Below are 13,428 nucleotides of genomic sequence, written 5' to 3' on the forward strand. Positions count from 1 at the left end.
TCTATGTGGGTGGAGGCTCGAGGACTTGTGAAGCCCCTTGAGGTCAGTTAGGAGTGGAAGAATGGTCCCCGGGTTAGGATGCTCACCTAGAACTTGGAAGACATAGCTACAAGTCTCGGTTCCATCACAGACTTCCTGTGTGATGTTGGTCAAAGTCGCTTAGCCTCCATGTGCCACTGTAGAATGGGGATAACACTTCCCTGCTCCACAGGGATGTTAGGAGGAGAACCACATTAAAAACTGTGAGGAGCTCAGACGCTAGGGTAATGGCGTCCTTGTACGTGTTAGCATGCGGCTCCAGGGGGATTCAAATAGTCACTTGCAGGGTTGTGGCCTACTTTTCAGAGGTGCTGCTGAGCTCTTGTTATTGGCTCAAGAGTTCAGCACCTCGGAAAACAAGGTGACACAAAAGCTATGAAAGAAACATGATTCCTCCACGAGGAGGGGGAAAGTGGCTATTTGGGAGGTTGCTTGTGTCCGTGTAGCCGCCCTCACCCTCTTCAATTCATCCCTGAAGGTGCGTAGGGAAAAGTGGGCAAGCGGGGTGGGGGAGCAGCATTAAGTAGCACATTCCCTGGTCCCAGACCTCTGGCTAAGCACACACAAAATTAATTCTGCTCAAGGGAGCTTTTACTTCAGTATACACCCTTGGCAGGATCCAGCCACTTGGGGGCCAGCTTCCCTATGGATCCTAAGCCCTCCAGCGTCTGTTTTGTCCCCACCCGCTTTGCACCTGCCAATGGAGCTATGGGGTTTTTGCATTAATGTATTTCCTTCTGAGTACTTTTTGCAGGAAGGAAGCATGTGGGCTAGTATTATTCATGCCAGGATTGAAATTGCACAGCAGTGGCGTGGCACTTTTTTGTATTTATCTTATTGGTCTGTACTGCTTTCTGATGGAGGGAGTATGTGTTGCTTTTAATGAGGTGATATCAGGGGCACAATACATGGTTTTAGATATTGATCAGTAGGAGGAACTGTCCTAATTTTATTCTCCACTGCTGTTGGGAGTGTTCCTGTGTACACACGCTACCTGCTTGCAGAATTGCTGAAGGTTTTCTCCCAGGGTTTTGCTCCATTCTGTAGTCTTGAGTTAGAGTTGACTTTGTTCCGACTAAGTGACAAGTTTGACTTGTACTGTCACACAGGCTTTTAACCTGGTCAAAAAATGTCAGTTGTTGTTCATGGGAATTTTTTAAAAAAACAAGGTGTGATTTTTTTTTTTTATTGTTTTAGCTGCTGCAGGTTTTTGGAAGAAAAACTGGAGCCAAATATGATTTTTTTTTAAATAAAAATGTGTGTGTGTGTTTGTGTGTTGGGGGGGCGGGGAGGTGTTGGTCAAAATGTTCAGTCTTCCAGGGGGGGAGAGAGAGTTTGCATTGGTTGGAAAGACTGGAAAATGGCTTGGTGTGGGGAAGGCCATTTTCAACCAGCTTGAAGTGGCTTGTATTTATCTAGTGGCTTCTTTATCTGGTGGAATCCATGGAAAGTTTTTTGGTTTTTTTTAAGTGCTTATATGTAGCTGGTCTGAAACTTCCTGATGCATTTATTATGAGGCCCAAGGGTGAATAATTTAGGGTGTCTGTCTTCTATGTGGATTCTGTGTGTCTGTACAGTTTCCAGACTTTACCATTCTGGATTGCTACATTTTGTTCCTTTTCACTTGGACTATGTTCTTTCCAGGTCTCTTCAATTATTTCCACTAACATCAGATTTTATGAAGGAAAAAACTAACTTTTTTCTACTATAGCCCCAGTCAGGTTATGTGCACTGTTTCTTTAAATTGGTAGCAGGAAACCAGACCACAGAGAGACTTTTTGGGAAAATTTCTAGCCCTGAAGTTCTACAGTGAAGCAAAGAGAAACAGAATACCTTTAGGGGTAATACAGTTGTGTCCTTATTTTCATAAAGTTCCTGGTTCAGTGTTAGAAGAAAGGGACTACTGTGATTCTTTCATTGTCACATGAGCAATGATTTACTCTTCTGCAGCATGTTGTGGTATACGTAGCACAGACTGGCCTCAAGCAGATATCAGACAGTATTTTAAAATAGAGATTTCCTTCATTTTCTTGTTAGTTTATGGCAATCAATGTCACACCATTGCTCTTACATTTTTTGTCTTGTTCAGTGGCATATTATTTTCCTGTTAGTTGTATATTTAAGGGTTGTCTTGCTGTTGTTTTTAGCACTCTGTGCAGGACTTTAGGGTTGAAATGGACACCTTTTCAGGTCCGGCTGTTGTCTGTGTCTGTGCATCTTTGTGTGGAGGATGTTACATGTATATGGGAGGGAATCCAGGTGCTGCTGTACTTGTGCGGTATGTGTGCACCCCTGAGTGTGTGTGAAATTTGTCTCTCTGTATGTTTGATTATGTCTCTGTATGCATGTCCTAGAGAACTTAATAAGGATTTATACTATAGGGTTCTGTAGAAACGAACCAGGATTTTATAAAAATTATTCTAAATCCATATAGAATTTAACAGAGAATGATGATATCCTTGCTAGAGAATGTTTAAACTATCCTATAGAATTGAATAGTGACTTTTATCCCTGTTATAGGATTCTGTAGACTGGCTTAGAAATTCTACAGAGAGAATATTATTCTCTGCTCACTCTGTAGGACTTTCCATAAGCATATGTGCAGGGTGTCAGTATATGTCTGACTCTGTGTGTCTGTCTGTCTGTATAGGGTATTCCCCTTTGTCTTTGAGCGGTTGGGAGTGTGCATTTATATGTATATCTATATGAGTTGGGTACACATATATGACTTTGTATGTGCAATGTGCATGTTTATGGGTCACTGCCTGTGTATCTCTGCTCTATCTGTGAGTGTAGGATGTATGTAGTGTATATGTTGTGTGCCTCTGTCTGGGTGCATGCATAGCGTACATATTTGTGCTCTCTCTCTGTGTGTCCATGCCTGTGTGTGTGTGCATACACTTCTGTACATTTGTGTAGATTGTGTATATGCCTGATTGTGTGTCTTTATATGTATCTGTCCGTGCCTTAATGGAGAAGACATTTAGAATGTAACAGGAATTAAACCAATAGAGATACTTAATAAGATTCTACAGAAATTACTCTGAAAAGCTACAGGATTTAATAAAAGAAATTTGTGTAGTTTTCTTAACCATTCTGTAGAGTTCTATAGCAGGGTTATCATTCTCTCAACTTCTATAGGACTTTTTTATACTGGTATGATCTGTGTCTGTGTTCATATGTCGGGCATGTTGATGTCCGTATATTTTTTGTGTCTCTTGATGTATGTATAGACTGGGTGTTTGTGTATGTGTGCCTATGTATGTCTGGGTGTGTGTGTGTGTCTTTGTGGACAGTTGGCATACAAGTGCCTGTGTGTGTGTGTGTGTCTTTGTACGTAGGATGGGTGAGCCAGATATTTAAAGGTAGCAAGGTGCCAAGCTGCATCTTTGGGCATCTAAATACCTTTAAAAATCTGGCCCTGTATATGTGTACTGCATGTTTACCCCTGTCTCTGTGAGGTGTGCACACACACATGATTCTCTGTGGCTAGGGTGTGGAACGTATGTGATGTCTGTGTAGCTCTGTGTCTCTGTCTGAATCACTCCTTGTGTCTCTGTGGGTGTATGCATGCACAGATCTCGGGGGTGGGGGGTGCGTGTGTTTCGCAGCGAATCCCGCTGGCCAGGGTGTGTGTGTGAGAGTGTATCTGCATGTCCGTGGGTGTGAAATCCCCCCCCCTCCCCCCGCCCAGCCTTCCAGACCCTGGCCCCAATTTGCTTCCATCTCCTTGTTTGGAGGCAGCTTAGCCAGCAGGACCCAGGGCAGGCTCCAGCCCAGCCCCAGCCCCTGATTGGGTCTCCTCCCTGTCACAGAGACCCAAGCTGGAGATAATAATAATAATATATATATAAAAAAACCCAGCAAGAAAGAACCAACCACCCCCTCCTCCCAGGCCTCCCTCCCATTGGCTGCCCTTCCCTTTGTGTGCCAGGCAGCTGCAGTCCCAGCTCCACATTTGAATGTATATAGGGGATTGGAAGGGACCATTTCCATGGGCCATCTGTCTCCCAGCCAGCAGCAGCCCCGCTCCCACCTCCGCCCAGGAGCAGCACAACAAAGGGACCGCAGCCGCGGCGGCAGGCAGGCAGGATGGTACTAGTGCACGTCGGCTATCTTGTGCTTCCAGTGTTTGGCTCTGTACGAAACAGAGGTATCGCTTTATCCTTCGGGGCTTATTCGCGGTGGCGGGGGGTATGTGTGTGTGTGTGGTTTAAAGGCACGATCCTTTGGTTTCTCTGGAGGGTTCCCCCCTCCCCAGCCCCCCCACCCACTCCTGGCTCCTCGTTGTCTCTCTGTCTTGCGGATCAGATGCAGGAGGGGGGTGGTGGGGGGGAAGGAAAAAGAAAATCCAGCAACCGAGCTGGTGGGATGACTTCAAGATTCTTCTCTTTTTGGGTGCGGGGAGCCTCCTTCCTTTAAATCGGATCATCTGCCCCCTGCTTTCCACCTGACAAATCGAGCTCTCGGGTGGGAAGTCAAGCCCAGACCTGCCTCGCTCTATGCCCAGATGGGGTAGGGGGGCTTAAAAAAAAAAAAAGGTATTTCTTTTTGATTTTGTGCATTCAGTAGGTAGCGATTTTATTTTGTGTTCTTGGCGTCTGTGTGCCCTGTTTACCCATTGATCTGTGCTTTTATTATTATTTATTTCCAAGCCGAGGTCTCTCCATAGCTTATCTCCGCCCTCCCCCCACTCTCTTGGGACCCGAGAGCATGTTCACCCTCTCTTAACCTTTCTTTTTTGTCCCTTGCTGTTTCTTCTGTAATGGACTAAAATAGCTTTGGAATTAGCCTACCGTTTTTAGGGGGCCCTTTATTTCTTTTTCTTGTTGGACATTCCCCCTCCCCGCCTCCCATCTCCTGTAATTTGTCCTCTTCTCTTTGGGGATTCGAATGTAATGTTGGCTCTGGAGAGCAGCACATCAGTCCGCAGCTCCATGGTGCTCTTATTGCTCAGAGATTTTTCAGAAAAAGCAGCGTGATGATGACTTTTCACAGAGATTTAATATGGGATGTGTATGGCCCTTGCATATTTTTTCCACCTCCCCTCCTTCCCATCCACCCCACATTCTGCTACAGACAATGGACTTGGACCTTCCCCCACCCCCTTTCTCCCTCATTCCTTCCATTTTCTTTCTATCAAAATCAGGATGCATTTAGAGTCATTATTATTTCTCAATCAGCTCTCTCTCTCTCTCTCTCTCTCTCTCTCTCTCTCTTTCCCCCTCTCCTTACATTTCTTTCCCTGGAAATGTTCCCCCAGCCTGACCTCCCACCCCTTTTGGCCTATTGTTGGTCAAGTCCCTATAGTTTTATTTATATATAAAATAAATTTCCTCGTAAAGATGATGCACTGCTGTAATTACCATTGAGATCTTGGTCACTGGGGACCCAATAAAAGATGGGTTAAAATCTAGCACAATTAGACCTAGTCCAGATTCTGATCTCAGTTTACATTGCTATAAATCCAGAGTAACTCCACTGCACGGATGGCTTCAGATGCACTGATTTACCCCCAGTGTGACTGAGATCAGAATCTGGTCTTTCCTTTCTTGCTGTTGCCCAACCACTTTAAATTTTATTTCCCTTTACTGTATGTGTACATATGACCCAGGTTGAACATAGTGGCATTGTTAACTGCAGTCTCTATTGTGATGATGGGATGATGACATTTTGCATTTATCAAATCTTTATTTTTTTTTCTTCATTGTGTAGCACAGTGAATGGTCAACTTGCTGCTGTGTGCTGTAGCCCTCTGCCTCTGCATTTAGCTGTATTGTGACACCCCTCTCTTAACCATTTCCTGTATCCATCCGAGGAAGGCATTGATATTTAAGCTGCAGTATCCCCTCTCTATGGGCTGTCTGTCAATTTCAAAAAGGCTTAGATTGATGAGATTTCTCCCTAACACTAATTTTTCCCCTCTCCCTCTCATCTGTGCAATTATTCTTATTATTTGAGAATGTCTAGGATTTTTTTATTATATACTAGGCATGCATTAAAAATAATTCAGACTGATGTTAAGCCCCAAAGTATAATTATCCTGATTAAATCATTATCATCACTAATTACACTGATTTTTAATACCATTGCTGGATGCAATTTAATGTTTTCAATTTCAAATTAGTTTTACTGGGAGGGGAGGGGTTGTCTGCTTCTCTCCCCTAAATTTACATTTCATTTTGGGTTCTTTCATTTTACTTAAAACCGAACATACCCACAGAGAAACTGCAAATTGAGATTTGATCCATAAAAATGAACCATAAAAGACCCTGTGACAGAGGATACTAATGCTTAAACCTGAAGTCCTAAACCACAATTTTCTTGTAAAACTATTAGACAGACTGTAAGCTTAAATCTGCTCTTTTTAATTTCATTGTAGTAGCATAGAAAACAGGCCATTTCAGAATAGCTGTAGATAATAACAGCCATTTTTGTATCTTCATCTTGTTTAGCTAAGTACATTGCACTGTAAATTCCTGTTAAGTGGATTCATTTTGCTTTAGTTGGTGGATGCAGGATCTTGTGGGCTTGTTTCTAGTTATTTAGACAACCATTGGTTTGCCATCTAGAACGCCTTTATGACTAAACAAATTACAGTCAATCATAGGCAAAAATAATAATAATAAAATCTGCAATTAAATTAGCCTCACATTTAAAAAAAGGCTTTGAAAAATAGTTGGAGAATAAGATCCATGAATAAATGGGGACACTAAGCATATGAACATCTGAATAGTCCTCCACCCTGCATATTAACAAGGATTATTCAAAGACTTTGTAATACAAAGGGGTACTGCATCTTTGTACATTATATATCACACACACTCTTGGCCAAAATTACACCACTTTCAACAGCTGGCCTCCATCTGTTTCTTTGAAAGCTGAAACATCCAGTATATACAACTGCCTGTTACAGAAATGATCCAAACACTTTATTTAGTGTATATAAATTGGACACAAACATTTGATCCATTAATACTGCTCCAAAGAAGCATATTAAATGGCAATTTTAATTAAATTATTTTTTTTAAAAGGAGAGACTACTGGCAAAATGGTTTTCCATTAAACAGGGATAACATTTTCTGCTGTGCTAAATTACTTCCTGTTCTTATTTTGTGGGTAATTTTCTGTATCAAATATCCTTTGGTTGTGTATCTTCACCTTTTTTCTTGTACTAAAACTAAAGCATGGTCTGTATTTTTTTACATTACCTAGTTTCTGATGTAAATCTCTCTGTAGAGACATACCCTGCTGAAATGTAATGTGCTGTAGCCTATACATCTGCTCATTGTACGCTGCTTTTGTTCTGTTGCCCTTCCATAGCATGGTGGGCCTTGCCTTTTTGTATTGTGTGCATGATGACATTGTTACACACAATTCCACTAATACTAATATACAATCTCTCAATAAAGAAACTAGTTTTCCTATATTAACCTAGTGTGCTTTTTCTATTGCTGTTTTCCCATTTATTGTCGTATCCTGCTGTTTAGATTTTTTCCTTGCTTTCCCCATTGTAAGATTTGAGTGAATGAATTTCAGTACCACAGATATGGGGGTCTTTAATATTTCGATCCCATATCTATATTCAGCATTAGTCTGTGTATATCTACTGTACAGATACACATCCTATATTATCACTGTGCCTATGTATAGTTCTGTTTTACTTTAGAATGGCAAAAAATAAGTGTATAAACACACCCACACTCATTAATTATCAGAAGAGATTAAGGAGCCTGCTATTACTGCATTCTGATTACAAGGTTACACATTGGTCATGAGTAATGAGAGGTGCAATGCCCCAAGATGGATGAGGGAAAAAGACATTTTTATATGGCTGGCTTTATTAGCAAGAAGTAAATGAGTCTGAAAAAATATTTCCCCCCTCCTTTTTATAACCCTGCCCTTTTGAATATAACTATCCTGCCCACCATTTGGTAGGAGAGGAGTCCTTAGTGCCTAGATACTTTGATGACTGGCACACTATAAATACCTTAGATAGACAGCTGGGGAGCTAGAGTAGTAAATGTGTCCAAGATGCTAAGGTTATAACTACACTTCCTGCTTGCACTATAGTGTGAAAACTTGAGGTCCACTCTTTTGAATATCTGATTTGATTAACAAGCTAAATATTGACATAGAAACTCAAGTAAGTAAACATGCACTTTAAAATTATATGTAAGCACACAGAAAATTTGAATTCGCTCTGCACCTTAGCCAGTAGGGGAGTTTACTGCAGATGCTATGAAATAATAATGCAGATCACCCATCTTTGGTATCTCACCAGAACCCATTAAGAGGACTGTTTCCCAGACTTGCAGGAGGGCATTATTACATAATACATTTAAAATTGATTACATGGTGGTATTTAGGTGCCACTACAAGAGACTAGGAGTCAGGGCTTCCAAAAACACTTTTTTGCACTAATTGCATTTCAAAAGAAGATGGAGAAATGCAGGGTCGGGTTATTTTCCTGTAAAGTAGAGCAAACATTCAGCAGTTGACAGTTCCACCTATCAAAATTTCAGTGCACGACAAGTAATCTTACGTTTGTCCTGTAGAAAAAGGCATGTTAGAAACAAATGAAATCAAGTGATTAAAGGAACCCACACTACCTAAATGGTCGTCATTTGAAGAGACTCATCATTTTGCAAGGCAGTGCTTTTTCACTTTCTCCTAGCTGTATCCTGAGTTTTTTCCTCCTCCATATTCCTTTTCCATGTATCTTAGTAATTATTTGGCCATCATGTCCCTCCTGTATGACCACACACAATATATTTCTCTGCTCCCCCTTCTGGATGTACTGTATGCTTTGGCCCTTTGTTCTCTGCTCGAGCCTATTCCAGATTTGAAAGCTTAGCTGTTTTGCTGTGACACATGTACACGTACACATATGTAAGCAGGGAGCCTGTGCTTTTTTTAAGCTTGCATGAAGGGAGACATGCATGCCTGTTTGGGGCTGATCATTCTATTACATGATTTTTTTTTCCCCACACAGTTCAATGCAATTTTGTTCATGGTTTCAGAAAGTAAAAAATCCAACCAACCAACCCCCTCACTCCAAATCCTACATTTCCAACCCTTGCTAACCTGAAATATGCAAGCAGCTGTCCCTTTGTTACAGATAGTGGTTTCATCATACCAAGCCACCAGTTCTTATTTTGCAAATTAGGCTAATATAGATCAATATTGTTTGATACATTTTGAGGATAGTTTAGTAATCTAATAATACAGAAAGCTTCTGGATTAATGGGAACTCATGCTCAGCAATTTATCATCTGCATCATGTTTTGACCTATCTTGTTAGAACACGCATTCTTATGAGAGACAATATTTCTGCTTTTCCCCCAACACTGTACTAGCAAGCAGCCACAAGGCTTCCATGGTTCATAATTCATCGAATGCATCCACAGTTTAATAATTAATACCTTTGACACTAATTCAGAAAAGACATCTGGACACGAGAGAGCCATCTTTTTCATTTCAGTAGCCCAGATTGGGAACATTGGAGGCAAGCAAAGTGCTATTGTTGCTGTGGGTTTGGAAGGACTCACAAGGGTTTCTTGAAAGTGTATATTTCTCTCAGACACCCCCATGCATTAATGGGGTGTTTTAAATAACATCCTTGTATAAGAGGGGGAATGATTATCCTGACCATGGACGCAACTGGGCCAGATTCTTAGGTATGCTAAGGTGCCTTTACACTGCTCTGGCAGCTTTAGAAGGGATTGAAATAGTTTACACACACTTTAAGCCCCTTTATGCTGCCAGAGAAGTTTCAATAAGAACCAGGCCCATCGGACCCCATCTCCTGAACCAAGCCGAGATTCTTGTCTCATTATAATCTGTACCGGGTTTTTTTATTTTATTTCAGAAATAAACATACTGGGCCAAATTCTACTCTCATTTGCTGTGGCATAAATCTGGAACAGCTCCAGCAAAGTTTAATGAAGTAACTCTGGATTTACACTGGTAAGAGCAGAATTGGGCCCACGTATGTGTAATGTTTAAAAACTAATGAACCCACTTCCAAATTAAAAAGCAAAAGAAACCAAAGTATAAATGGACTTGTGAAAGGCATGCAGTTAAAAATCCAACCCACGGCCTAATCAACCATGAGTCAAGTGATTAGGGTTCAATCCTGCCAGGTGCTGCTGTGCAGAGTAACTCCTGGAGGCTGCTGAGTGCCCTGTGTGTGGATTTCCAAGAGAACTGTGGATCCTCACAACCTCTGAAACCAGGCCTCATTGATTTAGGTTCCTAACGGTAGATTTAGCTGCCTAAAATTTTTAAGGCACTAAATTTGAAGATGATAGGCTTAGTGGCTATGAAACTTAAAACCCCACAGCAAGCAGGCCAAGATTATAGCAGTAAACACAACTCCTTAATAAGTATTGGTTCTTGTAATGTTAAAAAAGCCCAATGCATTGCACCAAACATGTCACTTAGCTGCACAATCTGCCTGTGTGCATAAGACTCTCTCAGTGCTTGTGTGGCCCCTGTCAGAGTGGTGTTACTCTGGCTAGCTGCATACTGGTTGACTACAGCATTCAGCTCTCTCCACAGCAAATCAAGGCCTGAATCCTGCTCTGTCTGAATCCTCAATTGCCCTAGTGAATGAATAGCATCATCAGGAGATTTTTGTCCATTTCAGCAATTTTTGGGGTGTCAGTCCTCTGCTGCACATAGGGTAAAATGTAAGACAAAAGGAGTCAGTGGGAGTAAACGACCCCCTCTCTCAAACGCCTCATGTATCTCACATGAAAACATTCCCTGTAATGCCATGAAGAACATGCAAAATGTTAAAGGCCAACTCATTCCTCCTTCATTTTCATGGAAAGAGTGGAAAGCCCCCCACCGCAGCTAAATGCTGTTACAGTGAGTCAACCCACCACAATTGTCACCCACTTCTGCACCAGCCCTTCCAGGCCAACTCTGTGTGTTCACGGCTCTGTGATCTCAGGGGATGTGGGGAGCCAGGAGTAAGAGCATCTGCACAGCGCCACTCTCCTCCACAATCAGCTTTTTCCTAAGTCCAAAATAATGTTGATCCTGCTACCTTATCTTGCACAGACTCTCATTCCATGTTGTCAGCACCTCCTCCCCAAGGAGTTTTGGCTTAGTCATAGCCAGGGACTCAATGGAACATAGCTCCTGAGGGAGTTAGGGGGCCCAGGGATCAGCAGAGAGGGACTAGGCCTCAGTGCACATTCCCTGGCCCTCTGTAGATCTCAGAGCATCCAGGGGATGGGAGGACCACACCCCCAGAACACACAGGATGCTGAGTTTCCCACCTAATTTTAACCTGAGGTTTGTTCTGTGGTAGGGAAAGATCTAGGCCTAAATGTAGAGTACAGAGCCGTATGGATGTCTGACAAGCCTCACTCCACTTACGTGTATATTCTGGGGACAGCTCCTTGACCAGGCACATCCACCAAATTCACGTTGTGTTATTCGTATGAACAAGGCAGCAGTTTTACCATGCCTTTGTCGTGGCCTCTATCAAAAAATATGTTTACAGTGTTTTCTTCTGATGCCTGATGGGACCTGTCCCAGCAAACTAGTTTTACATGTCTAGATCCTCCATCCACAGTCAGTGGGAGCAAGGGCTGCTCAGCGCTTTCGAAAACCAGGCCATAAATCCTTACCATTCCTGCTAATTAAACACATCCCAACTCCAGGAAACCCTCAGCTCTGGTTTCAGTCACCCTGGTTAAAGCAACCCCCCTGACTTGAAGGATCTAGTCTGTCCTCAGCTATGCATGTCCTTGGGGTAGTTGTGTGTGTATATATGAGGGCTGAATTAGGTTTATGTGACTTCAGTGGGGGGTGGCACCTGCAAAATTGGGATGAGAATCTGATCCAGCATCTTGTGGGGAAGATAGTCCTTCAGGCAGGAGGAAATAAGCTAGAGCCTGCTTCATGTGATTGCTAAGAGATACACCTGCTATGCCATGTATGCAACTGAGGCTTGCCAGTCTTCCTCCCAAAGATCAATTGTTTCTGAAATTGCACTAAATGGGTCTCCACAAGGGAAGTGCCGACTCTGGGGATGCCCCAGGTGTCTGCAGATGCTTTGCCAAAAAAATGGCTAAGAAACTAAACTGACCTTTGGATACCAAGTCTGATCATGTTGACTCCAGTGGAGTTACTCCTGTGAGTAAGAGCAGAATCAGGCCCTATTGGCTAATTCCTGTGCTCTGTACTCAGTCCTCCATAGTCTGGTTAAACCCCCATTATAGTCAATAGACCCAGTTTCTCTCTTTGCCATGGCTGCTTTGTGCGGCGCTGTGGATGTAACGGATCCCTAAAGAATAGGGGCTTAACTGGCCTAAGGAAGATCCCTACCGTAGGGTGAGGCTTCGGTGGTGTTCAGCTGGTGTCTAGGAGGAAAAAGGCCGCAGCTGTGCTTATCAAGTGGCTCTAATTTACAGAGAGCACAGGGCAGCTGCAAAGCCAGCCCAGAACTGGGAGAGTGCAAAGGTAGCTTAAAGCCATCTTTCCAGTCCCCCCAATTGCCCGTGCTGTGCTGGGCACTCCTTGGTTGCTGTTGCAGACCCAGGCCACTGTCAGTGGTCATTTTGCTCCAGTAAGGATGACAAGATTGGGCTTGATATAATAAACGTAATCGAGCGGTAATAGGTGATGTCTCATAAGGATGCTGCTTAATTTAGATTTACCTTTGCTCACATAGCCAGTTTACTGTGACTCCAGGAATCAGAGTGCAATTACTGGGATTCTTGACCTTTGCAACACTCTCCAAGCATTATTCCTGCTATTCCCAGTCTTCTCTGGGCTGGGCTGTATGTGGAGGAAGCAGTGTGGTCATGAAGGCTACACGCACCAGCTTCTGGTCTCAGTTACCTCCAGTGACTCACTAATATGAATGGCGCCACTCTGGGTTTAGACTGACTGCCCAGTCCTGGGGTCCTTCCTTAAGCGATTGGAGTTCTTTCATTTGGTCTGATCGCCCGTCATGAAAGATGGATCACTTTCTTGAACTAGCAGGACCCATCTAGGCTGTAGTGGGCTCCAACAGTTTACCATTCTCATGCCCCTTTTGGGAATGTGTCCTCTGAACCAATTGCCATTTGCTGGGGAGATTTTGCTTAAAGGCTAAGAGCCAGTTTATTAAGCAAGGTTTTCCAAAACAGCTAAGTACACATTTTACCGAGTCACTGTGCACAGTTTAATAAGGGCCATAATTCAAGGATCCATCCCATATACACGTTAAAGGACAGTGATTGGTGTTCTAATAACCCTCTGAGCAGTTGAAACTGCCCTAAAATCATCCCTTCTAAGCGGCCTGATGGCTTCCAGTTTGCTTCCTTAATAATACGGAGTGTGTACCCATATAGATAGAGAGGCTATAGCATTAATAACAGGTGCCAA

At 42.8% G+C, this 13,428-nt stretch overlaps 1 protein-coding gene across 1 annotated transcript in view; it reads left to right on the forward strand.

The window, feature by feature from the left end:
• Positions 1-4,131: 4,131 nt before the first annotated feature.
• ARK2C (arkadia (RNF111) C-terminal like ring finger ubiquitin ligase 2C) overlaps positions 4,132-13,428 on the forward strand; it is a 107,091-nt gene continuing 97,794 nt past the window's right edge. Inside the window, exon 1 of the mRNA XM_077816204.1 lies at positions 4,132-4,192. Within this exon, the coding sequence (XP_077672330.1) occupies positions 4,132-4,192 (61 nt within the window). The remainder of the gene's footprint in view (positions 4,193-13,428) is intronic.

This window comes from Eretmochelys imbricata, chromosome 5 (assembly GCF_965152235.1).
Source record: "Eretmochelys imbricata isolate rEreImb1 chromosome 5, rEreImb1.hap1, whole genome shotgun sequence".
NCBI lineage: Eukaryota > Metazoa > Chordata > Testudines > Cheloniidae > Eretmochelys > Eretmochelys imbricata.